The sequence below is a fragment of the Galleria mellonella genome, unplaced genomic scaffold, assembly GCF_026898425.1.
Source record: "Galleria mellonella isolate WM207_F2 unplaced genomic scaffold, CSIRO_AGI_GalMel_v1 utg117, whole genome shotgun sequence".
Lineage (NCBI taxonomy): Eukaryota > Metazoa > Arthropoda > Insecta > Lepidoptera > Pyralidae > Galleria > Galleria mellonella.
The window spans coordinates 9,285,266-9,301,481 of record NW_026441980.1 but is presented as its reverse complement, the minus strand read 5'-3'; the positions used below and the strand labels follow the sequence as shown (position 1 = coordinate 9,301,481).

The 16,216-nt window shown below is 30.0% G+C and overlaps 1 protein-coding gene across 14 annotated transcripts in view; it reads right to left on the bottom strand.

Moving 5' to 3' along the window:
- Nucleotides 1–264: 264 nt before the first annotated feature.
- Nucleotides 265–16,216, bottom strand: part of LOC113511578 (uncharacterized) — a 32,762-nt gene continuing 16,810 nt past the window's right edge. For all 14 annotated transcript variants that reach the window (XM_026895210.3, XM_026895214.3, XM_026895215.3 and 11 more), the window contains 11 exons: nt 15,537–15,627; nt 7,505–7,611; nt 5,326–5,527; nt 4,877–5,114; nt 4,327–4,796; nt 3,538–3,656; nt 2,491–2,600; nt 2,303–2,399; nt 1,838–1,960; nt 1,119–1,290; nt 265–1,037 (listed from right to left, as the gene is read on the bottom strand). In XM_026895210.3, coding sequence (XP_026751011.2) covers nt 490–1,037; nt 1,119–1,290; nt 1,838–1,960; nt 2,303–2,399; nt 2,491–2,600; nt 3,538–3,656; nt 4,327–4,796; nt 4,877–5,114; nt 5,326–5,527; nt 7,505–7,611; nt 15,537–15,627 — 2,277 coding nt within the window. In that variant the 3' untranslated portion in view covers nt 265–489. The remainder of the gene's footprint in view (nt 1,038–1,118; nt 1,291–1,837; nt 1,961–2,302; nt 2,400–2,490; nt 2,601–3,537; nt 3,657–4,326; nt 4,797–4,876; nt 5,115–5,325; nt 5,528–7,504; nt 7,612–15,536; nt 15,628–16,216) is intronic.

Genomic DNA, 16,216 nt, shown 5'->3' with positions numbered 1-16,216 from the left:
CAACCGCAGTTAGGCTTTTAGAGATATTTGAAGAAAGACGCTGCTGCCCATCCCTCACCCCCCCTTAGTCGACTCTTGCGACACCTACGAGAAGGGGTGGCCTATTCTATGCTGGGACCACACGCTGATAGGTATAGAATAAGATAAAGAAAGAGAAGAATGCAAACAAATTATTGCGGAATAAGAGACATAATGATATTACATGTTACATTCAAGATTAAATTAAACATGGACTAATGGACTATGCAATGCAAAGACCAAAAGTTTAATAAGTTTATTTTATTTCTTTGTCTAGCGACTTATCATAACTTGTAATTAACTAAAAAGTAACAAAAGAACAAGCTATTCACAAATTAAATTTACATTACAAAATAGTATAGTAAATACACATGTTTAAATATCTAATATTTACAAGTCCATGAAATAACTATACACTTTCATTTAATTAATAATAATTTAATAGACATGGTACATACTTGGACAGGCAGTTCAACACTCATTCCTTTTAAACTTTTTACTTGATTCATTCATAACATCTTCAAATTTATTTACTCTCCTCGTTTTGAGGAATGAATTATTATCACTTTCACTTACATTCTGTCGAATACAGTTCAAACTGGATACATTTTGATTATGTACACCATGTTTTTTATCACCCAAAGTTTTATTATTCTTATTAACTATTAAAGTATTTTGAATGTCTTTAACAACATCACTAGTAGTATGAAGCTTTATAGGTATTAGTATTTGATTTTCATTATCAACTTTCTTGATAAAATCCTGTTTTATTTGGACCATAGATCTATTTTCCGCATCACTTGAAAGCCTAATTGTTTTCCTTAAATGTATAGTTTCCGAAGAATCAGAAAAATTTCTTTTCACCAGAATATCACCCGATGACATTTGCTTTACAAAAGTAAGTGTTGTTGGTCCTTCAGATTCTTTGCTATCTGACTTAAGTAATTTGCTCGAACTAGAATTACCTTTATCACCATCTGAGCCATCTTCTTGTTGATCCTCAGTTTCTATTAATTTACCTAAAATACAAAATATTATAAAGCAATTGAATTAAGATACTATATTTGTGTAATAAAAAATTCAAGACTATGACAAAATACCATTTAATGTAGGGAATGTTATGTCTGGTAAAGTCAAATGTGAATCTGGATTATATTTATTCATCAATAATTTCAATAAATTTGAAATTTCCTCTCGTTTCCGCGTGACAACAATCTCATCAAACCAGTTTGCTAACTGTTTAATAGGCAACGAGTAATCTATGATGGGATCCTGAAAAAAAATTATATGCCATTTAACATATGCATACACAAAATCATCATAATAACTAACACAGAATTATAAAATTACAGATTATAATGCAATTTTTTAATACTGGCAAATTAAAATAATAATAACTGTTCTTTATTAGGGCAACCTTTGGCCCTCTCTCTCTTTCGAACCTCACATGGTATAGCGTCCAAGTTTCTCACTCTCGTATAGTATAAGTTCATCTATTATTTATAGATATTTAAGTAAATAAGATATATTTATTATATATTTCAATAATATAATGTATCGTAGAATAGATTTCCAACAGTAGCAATCGTGGTAAGTCTGGCACCTAGCTCTTGATTTTAACTTAAGGATCTAAATGTACTATCTAATATCTACTATGTAATATCTGCCTACAGTGTAATAAAGAATCAAAATTAGATTGGCAAGTCTTTTTTTTATTCTTATATATTCCCTTTAGTAAAATATAAATTATCGATATAGTCCACTTTTAAAATACTTTGTTATCGCCATCAAAGAATTTCAAATAAGTTAAATTTGTTACCTTAAAAAACTGCTCAACATATTGCAATAAATATAAACCACAATCTGTGAAATTGTTCTGTTGTGGAATTTTTGGACAACTGCCTTTCATATTATCTTTGTTGAAGACTTTGTGTTGAGATACCTGTAATTAAATCAACATTTAATACTATATAATTACTATGATCATATTTCGAATTTAATACTATACAGCTATTTATATTTTATAAAGAATTTTTTTTTAATTATAGGTACAAATAGACTAATTATTACAAAGTAAATATTGTCAATAAAATATTTCTATGATAAGAACAATCTTTGCACATATTGAATTAAATCTGAATATTTTTTTCATTAATAGAGATTTATGTAATAATAATAAGCTATATGTTCAAGACCATAACAGCTACTGTTAGTAAAATTCTTTAATTTTAACAATAAAGATTTCCCAGTTTATAATTTTGTTCACGTATTAACACAAACTTACTTTGGCTTGGTATTCACAGGTAAGATAGTCACGTAATGTGGCCACCACCCGTGACCTAGATGCTCCAGCCAAAGAATCAAATATTAATATACACGGCCTGAAAAAAAGAATGAATTTACAATATTAAGTTAAAGAAATTGTTTATAAATTTATTATTTTTAATTTTAAATAAAAATGTAAAATCTCACTGTTTAATGGGTTCTGATTTTCCAACAGGTTGAATCTCAGGTTTCTTTTCAACTATACTTTTTTCTGCTTCTTCCTCGTCTGAATCACACTGCATATCTAAATCACTGTCCTGCAATGTTTCAAGATGTACCAAAATGTTACAATAAAATCTACTATTGTGAAGTCAAGATTTTTACACATTACATATAACACAAATTACACAAATATTTGTCATCATTACAATCTTTTCTCCATTCAAGTTTTACATTTATTTGATAGATAATTAAATAGCAATTTCACAAACAGATATTCTATCTTTACGCTAAGTCCCCTCAAGCAGGGTAGAATAAACTAATTTCCAAAATAAATGGACTATACATTTGTGCAACAGTGCAATTAATTATTACATGCAGGTTGCGTGAATTTTTTTTAATTGGATTCAAATAAAACTGTAGTTCAGAACAAAATTAATATTATTAATTTAAATAAATATTTTTTGTTTTTTTTAAATTAATAATATTTTTTTAGTTAGTTTAGAGTTTTTTGCCCGGGATAATGAAATGAATATATTTAATAGTTACAGCAATTATATAAGAAAAATCATAATAAATTATTCATTCAGTGATTTTAACAATGTTTAACTTGTGTTTGCACATTTATTAATTATCAAGACTGTAAATAAATCAATTTCCGTTAACTATATGTAGCAAGTTTTAATTAGCTTACTGTTGTCATATGTATTTTATTATTAAGTTATTATAGCTGTAAACTTCCTTCAAAAAAAAAAAAAAAAAAAATAGGCTACTTCGAGATGAGCAATAACAAAGTAAGCCTTCAAGAAAACAATAGTGAAAACAGCATACAGTATCTAAAAAATATTGTTTCGGCTTCTATTACTCTTATTAAGACTTTCCATATTAACTTTCCTAAAATATCTCCCATATACAAATATTGTCTACTTACAATTTTATTACATCAGTAAGTAGAAAAAAGATTTATAGTACTGTTCTCTATGCCCACCATACAAAAAAAAGTAATGTTAACATAGATTATTATTAAAAAATTACCTCTGCTTCAGCTTCATCACGTTCACTTAGATTATCAGAGTCACAATTTAATGTAAGCTGCTCCTGTTTTGTAAGTGGAGTTATAGTTGTGTTCCCTATTTGCATAGACGATCTACGTTCTGTAAAAATAAAATATACTATACATATATATTAAATTATACACTATACAAAATATAAATGGTTTAGTATATATATTCAGGCGTCGCACAACTGGGTGCTCTATATCTAGAGTATATTACAATTAGGTGTAATACAACCTACAATTTAATACTAATAGGCAGATTAGAAGGAAGGGATTGTTAGTAGTGAGAAAGTTATTCCCCATACATACTATAGACACCTGGCAGAGTACATTGTTAGCAACTGCTGACAATATATTCTGTCCGGTTTGTTTTCTATTATAATATAATAGACAAGTAGTTTTATAAGATGGAGGGCAAGTACGTAACATTTGAACCATAACAACTGTAGGCAAAACTGAACATAGTGTTTATAAAGTGTTAGTTATAGCAACTTTTACTATCACCAGGGGTGAGGATAACATAGACCTGTATTGACCCAGTTGAGAAACGAACCCGAAGCCTTTTTTATTAAAAATAAAAGTGTAAGCTAAATTTACATAAGACTATTTTGCAAGTGATATTGAATCACTGCAGTGATAGTACATAGTAATTATACCCATAAAAATAATGTTGTCATATCTGTAGGTAACATTATCACTTACTATCAGATCAGTAATCTGTTTAAAACTTTCAATAGTATAAATGTATATATTTGTTTATATCTTACCTCTTCGTTTAATTTCCTGAGGGCTTACGGTACGATTGTCAATCATACTTCGACATCCATCTACACTTGGAAAACAAATTATTGCCACAAACCAGTGGCAATTTTCATTAATAGGAACTACAATGTAGTCTTTATCGAAAATATTGACATTCTTTGTCCACGTCTTAACACGCGCATGCCGCTTCTGTGCAGGAGTCAAACTGTTATCCCATTCATGGGGATTAGAACTTTTGTTTACTTTACTAGGTTTTGTTGTTAGTCTTTTATAAAAAAATGTGCTAAAGATATGAGTGCTTTCTCTCTGACTGTGAGTTAACACATCATGAACTAAATATTTTAGGTAAAAATCAATTATAACATCATTTAGAAACTGGTCTTGTGCCAAGCACATGTAATCCTCAGTATTTATGGGTATACCACCTTTTCCTGGTGGATAAATTAGTATTTGTCTTATCTCAGCTGGGTTCGAACTAAAAATAAGAAAAATTTAAGTTACAAGATAATACAGCTCACATTAAAATGTCATGAAAATATATTCAAGTATAAATACCTTTTCGCTCCAGAAGCGCTGGAAGCACTTAGTGATCTAGTAGTCATTTTTGTGACATTATTACTCTCTTTGGGGCATGTCCTTACTAATATATCGTTAGCCTCCCGAGCATTCAGTTCGTCCATCAGTTTACCAAACAATGTTTTAAATGTTGCCTTAGCTTCTTCCGATATTGATTCAGGTAATAATGTTATCCTTTTATAAGGATCAATTTTTGACATTGGATTATAATAGGGACCTAAACAAGATTTATTTAATTATTTCCTTGTCACAATATCTTTACAGGATAGATCTCAAGTTAACAAAGCACAACAAACAATATTGGTTTAGATTTTAGAATAACATTAATTAATATATTATGGTAAATATTTTCTTTATAACTAATTATTCTTTACTTTAAAGAAATAAATAAGTATAAAAAAGAGAAAACTGTATTAAGGTATACAAACCAGAGTCTTCAGTCATATCTAATGCTTTTCTTATATAAATTCCACATTTGCTCATTGTATATAAAAAAATCACTGGTAATCCTTTTCCAAAATGTACTAATATTCTAACAACTTCTTTTAATTGTATTTGAAGTGCTACATCTTTGGATTCATTCTTTAAAGAGGGTGCAACAATTTTAACACCTTTTGATGATATGTATACCTGAAATAAATATTTATTATCAAAAACTATTACACACACAGTTACAAATATTTTTACATACAGATCAGTATGCAGTGTTCATTTACAATAAAGTTGTTTAGATAGTTATTATACAACACAACATTGACCTGAATTTCAAATTATTGCTTTAACCTCCTGAGGTCAGAAGTCCTATTACTAGAACAAAATCACATTGTTGTAAACGACCAATTTTTAAAATAGCAATTTGGGGTCAACACCCACTGTACTAATACTAGAACAAAATATTTTCCGTCATCTGCCGCGTTTGAATTACGTGCCACGTTGTGTATTCGATGTCGTTTAGTTTGTAAATAATATATTTGGCATTGTGGCAGTGCACTGCTTTCAATGGACAGAGAATTTTTTTTTGTTCTTCTGTCATTCTAAGTCGAAGCGATGGCAAGTACAACGATAAAAGGTTTGTTTAATTCATTTATATCTTTTAAATCTTTATTCTTTCTTTATTCTTTATTGTACACAAAACATACTGGTAATTACAATTCATTATAAACATAATGTACAAAGGCGAGCTTATCTCTAATAAGAGATTTTTCTTATATCTTATATATAAGATCTTTGTGTTATATTTACGAGATTTTGTTTTTTTATCGGGACAAAGGGATGCAATTTATATAAACACTATTATTTTATCGTAATTTTGTCAATATAAATATGCTTTTTTGGTGATTATTTTTTTTTTTACTAATACTAGCACAATGTTAATACTAGTACGGCGGGCATTTATACCTTTAAATATCTTCCTTCTAGTTAGTCTACGCGATTGTGCTGACACAGTTTTCCCTTTCACAGATAGTCAAATATTAGAGATACTACATCAATCAGATTTCGAAGACCGACGAGGGAGATCCTTTTACAGGAGAGGATACTGGCAATGAGTACGTTCCAGATAGGAATGATGCAAGCGAAACCAGTATTAGCTCAGAAAGAAAGAGTCTAAGAGCCCACCACCAATTCTGAAAAGTAGTCGAGGACGAGATCGATCGCGCATGCGAGCCCGTGGTCATGCACATTACAGCAGAAGATGTGAGAGCACTCCGCAAATTACTAGTGCTCGCGGTGGCAATAATTCAGATAATCAGTTTACATGGGCTGTAAAGAATTTCACAAAAAACTTTCCTATGCTTTCTGAGCCATCGTACTCGATACAAGACAGAACAAATTTTTCAAAATTAGACAATTTTACTCAATACTTTAATGATGAGCTAATAGATATGTTCGTAGATAAAACGAATCAAACAGCCATTTATAAAACAGGAAAGAGTCTGCTAATAACAAATGGCGAGTTAAGTTTTCATAGGCTTGTCCTTGATTATGGCATGTATTGGATACCCAGTAATAAGGATGTACTTATTGGGAATTGAATTATTTGTTATATCAGGTGTTTAAATTTCCATTTTCTATGGGACTTCAGGTTATATGTAGCATCCCAATGTGATAAATATAGAACAAAATATTTTGGAGTCTTTTTATTCTGTCGGGCAAGCCTAAATCAATATTAAAGTATCCCTAAAATATTACACCTATATCTGTTGTGGTTACCAAGATATGAACAATTTTTGGTCTGGGCATTTAGGACTTAATTAATTTGTTCTAATATTAGGACACTGGGTCTTCCTCGGATGTACTCACTTGGAAAACGGGCCGCAGGAGGTTAAACATATTCAAATAAAAAAATTAATCGTACATATAACTGCCAGAGATTGAAAAATGGAAATATTAGTAATGGACACTTAGCTTTCCCAATGCAACATTTTTGTCCATTTTAACTATAAGACAGACAGACTATTGTCATTTCTGAATATCATCATGCTTAATTCATCACAAAAGAGCAAACTGACTTGACCTCTTCACTGAGTATGCGTTATATTACACATGTACTTAAACTGATTAAAAAAGGGATAGAAATTGATGACATGGAGAAATCATATTACATACCTTTTCCTTTGGTGTATACCTATATGAACCAATTCGTATTGTTCGACAAGTGAGTGATGTAACAACACCTTGCTGAGCACTTTGATTAATTTCTTCTCTACTGCCATCTGAAACAAATACATATTTTATTTGACCTAAAATAGTCATATTAAGAATCCTAATGCTTTTTCACATGTTCTAGCTATTGGATAATTAATTGCATACCCAGTGGTAAAACTATATTTCATGATTCTCGTCATTCTGTAAAATTTTATATAAAAATATATCTATCAGTGTTGTTTCTGGAATAGTTCTACAAAAAAGGTATAGACAAAGAAGAGATACCAGATAAGTTTAATACTTTTGCAACAGGGATGAAATATCAGTGCACTCAAATAAATAACATTGGCAATAACCCATTAAGAGCGCAAAATAACTATGAAATGTAAAAAGTTTTAGAAACACTAGGATTATTTAGATTTCAAATCAATATCAAAGTCCACTAGAATTGTAAACAAAGTCCATAACATTCTATTAATGCAGATCACATTAATGGAATGTTATAAACTGTAAACAGTTTAGGAGAGAGTGGATCTCCTTGTCTTAACACCTCTGTTTATAGGAAATGAATCTCATTTTGTTTCTAATTTAATGCAACTTTTGGATCCTTTGTAGACAGATTTCATTATTTTGTATATAGGCCACATCTACTCCTTGTTCTTGTATACCCAGCCAAATAAATTTATGGCTGTCAAAAGCCTTGGAATAATAATTTGAAATGAGGCTTATTGGTCTATAGTTGCCTATGTTATATATTATATATACAGTGGATTTCATTTACATGTAGCAACCATTTGCCTATAGCAACATTAAATCTAAGTCCCCTGAATTTAAAGCATACTTTAGTATAAAATTCATGTGGCTATAGCGACTTTGGATGTAACACCGAGTTCGGGTGTACAGACTGTTTTCAATGAATAAAAAGTAACAAATATGTGATTTGCTCCATTGTTTTAAGATGGTATCAGTTGTTAAAATATCATTGAACAGCTTGGTTAGAAATGGGCTAATTTCTTCTAAAGAGCCTCTCATTATCTCATTAGCTATATTTAGTCAGGTTCTGGAGCTATTTCTAGCTATTATAAGGTCTATTTAGTTTAGGAGTTTTTTTTTTAAGACAGAATTGAGTAATATTATGTTGTTTTGTAGTAGAAGTTCAATTATTCTATAACTGTTATCACTGCTCTTTTCATATCCATATTTCCCCCAATATTGGTTCTTCACCTGCTTTTCTACAGCCAACCTTTATATTAATACCATCTATGACTATGAGGTAGTTACTGTGATTTTTTTTATAGAATCTGACAAAATAGATCAAAAGCTTTAGCTTTCAAATTTGGGTGCTTACTGTGGGTGAAAATACTTGTATGATTGTCTACGGTTTTTTGTATCTTGGCATATTGAATAAATGAGAGATATTGAATACTAGACTAGCAGTCTTTCCAAAATTCCTATCAGCTCAACTCTTGTATATAGTTTTTCAATGTTTTTCAGATTCAGAAGCCCACTCTTCTGTCCTGCTGATTCTCCTTTTTGGTATAATATGTAATTGTTGTCTTCCACTATCTTCTCTTCTAATGTTCTCATTACTCTTATGCCTAAGATGTAGTATTTTATGTGCTATAGTGCTTCATAGAATTCCAATAAGCTTTCTTCTTTCTTCAGGGTTCTTATATTAAGTTTTGCGATATTGTATGTATCACTTCTTTGAACTGTAGGATTTTGGTCTAGTGTTTCCGTTGGGACCAGCCAAGAGATAATTTGTTTGATGTTTTTGTATGTTATTATTTGTTTGTGTTTGTTTCTATGTACACATGTCTTAAATATTCACTCCATTAATATTAAATTTGTGTTATGTACACAAATTTAAACTTAGTACATAACATGCAAGTATATTAATGTATTGTTCAGGTAATCTATTCAAAACACGTGTACAAAGCCTGTTTCAATAATAAAGCCATTTAGTTAATAGTTACAAAAAGAAGAAAAAACTAAAGGCTTCTAACCTATAAATTATAAAAATATTTTTAAACATGATACAATGGGAACCGTAACATTATTTTTATTATGATTGGTCTGTTTTATTAAAAATTAAACATCGTAGGTAACATGTACCTAATGATAGAAACGCAGTTAGAACTAAATTTCTTATAGTATTAAAGAAAAATAAACAAATTTGCAAAATATGGAATAGCAAAAGCTTCTTAGAGCTTTCTTAAAATTTGTTTAATAAAAAAATATATTCCGTTTTAAGATGAAAGTGCCAAAAGTAGAATGACAAGTTAGGGGATGCAATTGTTTTATTGTACGAAAAACACAACGCCATAACAGATATTAATAAAAATAATAAATACCTTTGTTAGTATTTAATGTTTCCTTAAACATTTTGTTATTAAGAAGAAAATACTTTGTAAAGTATAAGAAAACTAAAATACTAGGGCGAGATGCATTGCGGACATTTGTATTTTGACACAGATTAAAAATCTCAAACCAAATTTCAAGGCAATGTACGTTCCGTTCCATACATACGATTCAGAAGATAAGAATATGATTCGATTAATCATTAAAAACGATAAATAATTAAATATAAACGATAAATAGATATTTTGAATTACAAATTATGTGAAAAATCGAGTTGTTACACTAAATAAAGGTAAATTTGTTAGTGTCATAATATTAATTTGGGTCTGTTGAGAGTATTGTATAGACTATTCTGACATATGACAGGTGTCAACTTGACAATGTTTTTTTTTTCTCTTCTTTAGTGGCATTCACCCCGATATTAGGGTATTTTGCCAAGAACAAAACGGGGAAATGACAGTAATAATAAAAATATAAGAATAACCTATCTAGTAATTATAATGTTCAATAAAGCACAATTATAATGAAAGAAATCATTTTCCTGTATTCACTACTTTAACAATTGGTGATAGTAAATAGACTAAAAAAAAACATTTACTCCAACATGTTTCAGAACTAACTTAATACTGTTTTTTTATATCTGATGGATATCAACAATTTCTCAATCAACAAATTCATTTCAGTGGTCGGCTACGTTCGTAGCGACTTTTACATGAACAGATACTAATGAATGATTTTAGCGATTAGTAGAAATGAATAAAGTCTGTAGTCGAATTATTAAAATTAGTTATCACATAAATGAAATTAGTAATCAAATTATTTTAAAATCAATCGAATAATTAGTAACTGTATTAGTAAATTCGCGCATCGCTAGGTAGCATTGAGATCAATACACAACTAGATATCGATATACGTAGGGTACAGTGGCTGCAAAATGCTTATAAATAGGAATTTTTAATATCGAAACAATCTTTTTCAAACATAAATATCGATATAATTTATTATTATTTTGAATGATATGAATAAACTAAAAATAACAATAAATACATAATAATTTATAAAATGTTAACATCCGTTTTGAGCGCTAGGATCTCTCGTCATGTATACGAAAACAATATCATGTCTAGCGTTTAGATTGGATGTAGGTGTAATAGCCCTAAAACGAAGGAGCTGTTCCTCATTGATTCTGTCGATAGCCAGGTGATTAAGCGGAACCGTCAAAATTATTCGCCATTTGGATAGATTAACAAAAGGCGTTCGATTCCGTGCTCCATTTATGACTCCTAAGAATAGTTGAATCAATTCGAGTGTTTTTGAAGGTTGTATGGATGACGAGAATGGACGACGATCCTTACTATCCAGGGTGAACAATTAACGAATTCCGCTGATTAGATTAAGTTTAAAAAGATAATATTCCAGGGCGATTGTTTGAGTCCATTTCGGTTTTGCCTATTCTGAGAATTCGGGGACTGCATTTTAGAATCGGAGAGGAGGTGCACGAGTGTGTCTCACCTTCTGTACATGGATGACTTAAAACTGCTAGCTCCGGGCGTCGTCGAACGCCTGACAGAGCCACTAAATATCGTAAACAATTATAGCAGTTCTGTTAGAATAGAGCTCGGAATAGACAAGTATGTGCGGCGGTCCTGTGTGCGCAATATGTCATAAAATATTAGTATCATGGAGGCGGATGTGAAACGGTCTGTCTGCGAGGAATTTTTTGCGCGCCTTACAAGTATACTGAAAAGTTTCTTGTTGGGCGCGAATAAAATCAGAGCTTAAAACGGTTGGTTCAGATCCGTATTTTTTTTTTAAACTTACGACGTGCTTAAATGGTCTCAAATCGATCTTGAAACCCCGAGTCCAAAAGTTCGTAGAACAGAAACTCATATACTCACTCACAAGAGAGAACAGATAGCCTCAGGGCATATTTCGAACAATTACCGAAAGCACATTAGACGAACAATTATGAAGAATGGCACTGAGGACATATGTCGGGCATGTCGCCATCCCTGAGAGACACTCAGATATATGCTTTCGGGTTTCTCAGCTCTTGCCAACACTGAGTACTTGCACAGACGTAAGCAAATTAACCAAAATACTCCATCAAGATTTAGCTCTCAAGTACGGCCTAGTAGATGTTGCCGTACTATAAATACGAGCCTCAGCCGGTCCTCGATAGCGACAGCATCAGGCACTACTGGAACCGATCCATCATCACCGACAGCACAATTTCTGCGAACAAACCTGATATCGTGGTGATGGATCGGCCATACTCGAGTGATTTTTTTTATGAATGTAACTATAACGCATGACGATAACCTCGTGAAAAACCAAAGATGAAATATCTCGACATGACGCCTCACGAGGTGACCAATATGTGGGGGAATAACGTTTACCGAAATCATTCCAATCATTCTATTGGTGAATGGTCTTATCCTGACCAGTCTGAAACAACACCTCAAACGGTAGGAGTTCTGAGGCGGCTCTCTTCTGGGAAGGATGCAGAAAAAGGTTTCTCTCATTGGGGGCTCCGATTGCGCTTTTGCCTGGTGTTAGTTTGCCTCCTCTCTTGGGGTTAATTTGGTTTTAAACAGAAATAATGAATAAACAATAAACGTATCGAACGATATTACAATAAAGAATAACTAAGCTGGGGGAAAGGTATTGTTAGTAATGGGGGTTTAAAAGCTCCATTGCTAGCAATGTACGGTAGGTCGATCTCATCGCAGTTCCTCTTAAACAGCACCGTGGTTTATTCTTGATGAATTCGTCATGTTGACCAATTGATCTGTATATATTTTGACCTATCATCTCTCACTAGTGCCTCGCCATCATATACCGATAGCGCGGGCAGGTTACCATTCACTTACTTAAAAAAAATACTAAGCTCGATACTAGAACAATTATGATATTTAAATATAGAATAGTTTCAAAAGTTATTTAAAAGTAGAATCTATGTGGATTGAAGCTGTAACTTTAAAAAAGTAGCGCAGCGTTCATTGTATCAAATTCATCAAATGATTGAAAATAAACAGAGGTATACAAGTACATAGCAGTTAAACACTACTAATTATTATACCAATATTTAAGTAAATTTACATATTACATTAGTAGTTATTATATTAATATAAACCTAAGTATATATTTTTTGTTAAATCTACTGCAAAAGTAAAATAAGTAGATGTTATAATATAGTATTTCATTTTCTTTGATATCACTCTTACTATTGACAAGTATGACTATTTTTAGGAAGATCTAAGCAAGCATAACCCCTTAGTTCTCAGTAATAGCAATGTACGAATGGTACCATTGATTTCACAGTAGATTCTGGGTGATTTTTTATGTCTAAGATATAGTTATCATTTTATATCAGATAGGTTAATGTATATTATTATTATTTTAGCTATCTAAGAGGTCACTTCCAAAAATATGTATGAGTGGTGTTATTGGAATCATAGTATTTTTCCATTTGTCAAATAACAAAACATTATACAGCAACATTTTATGTACTTGGAAAAAACAGTTTAAACATTTCACGACCTTAAACATTTTGCTTCACTCCTTTGACATTTCAATAGCTCTTTTTTCTTTGTTTCTATATATATATATATATATATATATATATATATATATATATATATATATATATATATATATATATATATATATATATATATATATATATATATATATATATATATATATATATACACACACACACACACCAATTTATGCAAACAGAAAATAATGATAAAAGAAATAAATCTGAAATATATTCTTACAAAAAATATTCTCACAAAATATATGACGACATTTACGGAAGAAATACAGAAAATAAACTGGAATCAAATTATTATAAATCACAATGACATTAATAAACGTTATAACTTATTCGAAAATATTTAAAAAAACAAATTGAATATATGTATACCTATAACACGCGTAAAAATTAGGAAAAACATAAAAACATGACTAACAAATGGTTTGAAAAAATCTTGTAAACATAAAAGACTATTAAAAATATTCACAAATCAATGGGAAAATATTATTCTAAAATCATACTCGACATCGAACAATTCGATAAGAATTATAGTATGAGATAAATTATTTTGAACTGAACATCAGTAGAAGTTCTTTCCGGAAAATTTTAATTTTTTTATTAAAATCATGTAATCTATGATATTATCACATAATATAAAGAAACAATAATATTTTATAGCAAAATAATATTAATAAAATGATACTTTAAAGCGGAATCAGTTGTCGCTGTGTAAGGCCTTAAGCGTACGAAAACTACCTATGAAGAAGCTACATTGACCGGGCGATACTTACATACGTATCATGCATGGTGTAGATTATTAAATTTCTAATATATTATGCAACGTCAAACCTAAGAATTGTTAATTATATAGCTATGGTGCATTTCCGATAAAAAAATAATCTGAGTTGAGTTTTCGTTTTAGCCAACCTGTCCCCTACACCATATATATATAGTAAAAGGATATACTAGTACTAAGATTACAAAAATAATTGATGTCAGATAATTTGATCTTTAAAGATTAAAAATTGTTTCTATCATCGTTATGTGTATTTTTTGTTTTTGTTTTTTTTTTACAACTTAGAATAGCAAACAAGTATTAGAAAAGAATTAGTAGCTGTGCATCTACTCCTTAGCTACTCTTTTAAAAGCGTAAGAGATAGAAAACCACTTCAAAAATTAATAATTTAAAAGGATATGAGGGCATTTTGAGGAATACTGGATCTCGAACGCCAAATCAAACCGAAATCCAAAACTTTACGATTTAATGTAACAAGGTAAATAGCTCGAAATGTGAAGTAAACACAGGGACGAGAACATAATATTACCTACCATTGTAGTCTAAAGCCAATAGATAAAACTCAGTCAAATGTAAAACAAAAGATCAAAAATTATTTGTCAAGTTACAAATGAAGTTGACATAAAAGACGCTTTTGGGTAAATTATACATTCATATGAGTACATTGAGTTTGATGCTCGTAAATGTATAGTCGAAAACAACTTTTTTTTACTTCATTATTAATGTAAGTATATATTAAAACGTTCACTCAGATGCGATTGATTTAATGAGAGAGAATGAGAGAATTATTAAGAAAAAAAAAAAGACAAAGATATTATAATAAATCATAATATAATTTATTCAATATATTTGTCTTCTACTAAACTATAATTTTGTTTCATTGTCAAAAAACCAACAAAATAAATAATGTCAAAATTAGCTTTTTTTTATATGTACATAACACAGTTGTTACATACATGACATTTAGATTTACTTAAAACGAAGATCCAAAAATATCTGGGGTTATATATATATATATTTTTTTTTTATTAGCTATTTAGTCAACTTTCTAATCTTATACAAACTAAAAGAAATTTATTAATATATTATTTTTGTAAATAAAGGCTTTATAAAATCAACACAAGAATAAAATATGTTTTATAAATGTTTTGTATTTGTATTCCTAGATATGAAGGAGATAGGAAATTAATATATGAACAACATTTATAATATTAGTTTAAATGAATTGGTAATTTTATACAATAAAAATACATTTTGTATGTATTCTTGTAAACTTAATTTACTAAACTTACCATCCATATGATCAATGCCAATTCCACTATCTGGCGTGCCGCCTTCAATTTCGCTCAGCGATGGTTCTTTTGTATTTATGGATTGCTCATGCTGAAATAAAAACAACAAATATATATTGTTACAACTGAAGATATTGTAAAACATTCTAATTTTAGACCTATCTAGACTTTTATAGAGCTTTGCAATACAAGTAGGATAAATATATAATTAATTCATCAGTATATCATCATACAAAATATTATTTATACAATATTATGCTGTAGATATGTCACGCAAGCTATTTTTTTTAGATAGTAAATGGGTTTGTTGTGTAAATAAAATTTAAAAATTATTTCAATAAATATTTTTCATATTGCACCGTCGCCCGTATTTTTGTTTCAGCGAGATTGCACACTCGTTCAGAAAACCAAAAGAAACAAACAATCTACTTCCTATTTAAACCATAATATTATCAGCGAATTTACATAGTATTCCAAATTTCAGTATAATCTGATGCCAAATATTGTTAAAAAAACATACATACACGCTAAAGTAAATTAAATAAGTTTGTAAAAATACTAGCAAGGCTAGATAGCAATATTTAGTTCATTGGCAGGCGATGTACTTTATCCACGAAAGAAGAAGATACATTCTTAGGATCACTTATGTAGTTAGTGCTAGAGATTAATTCTATTGTAGA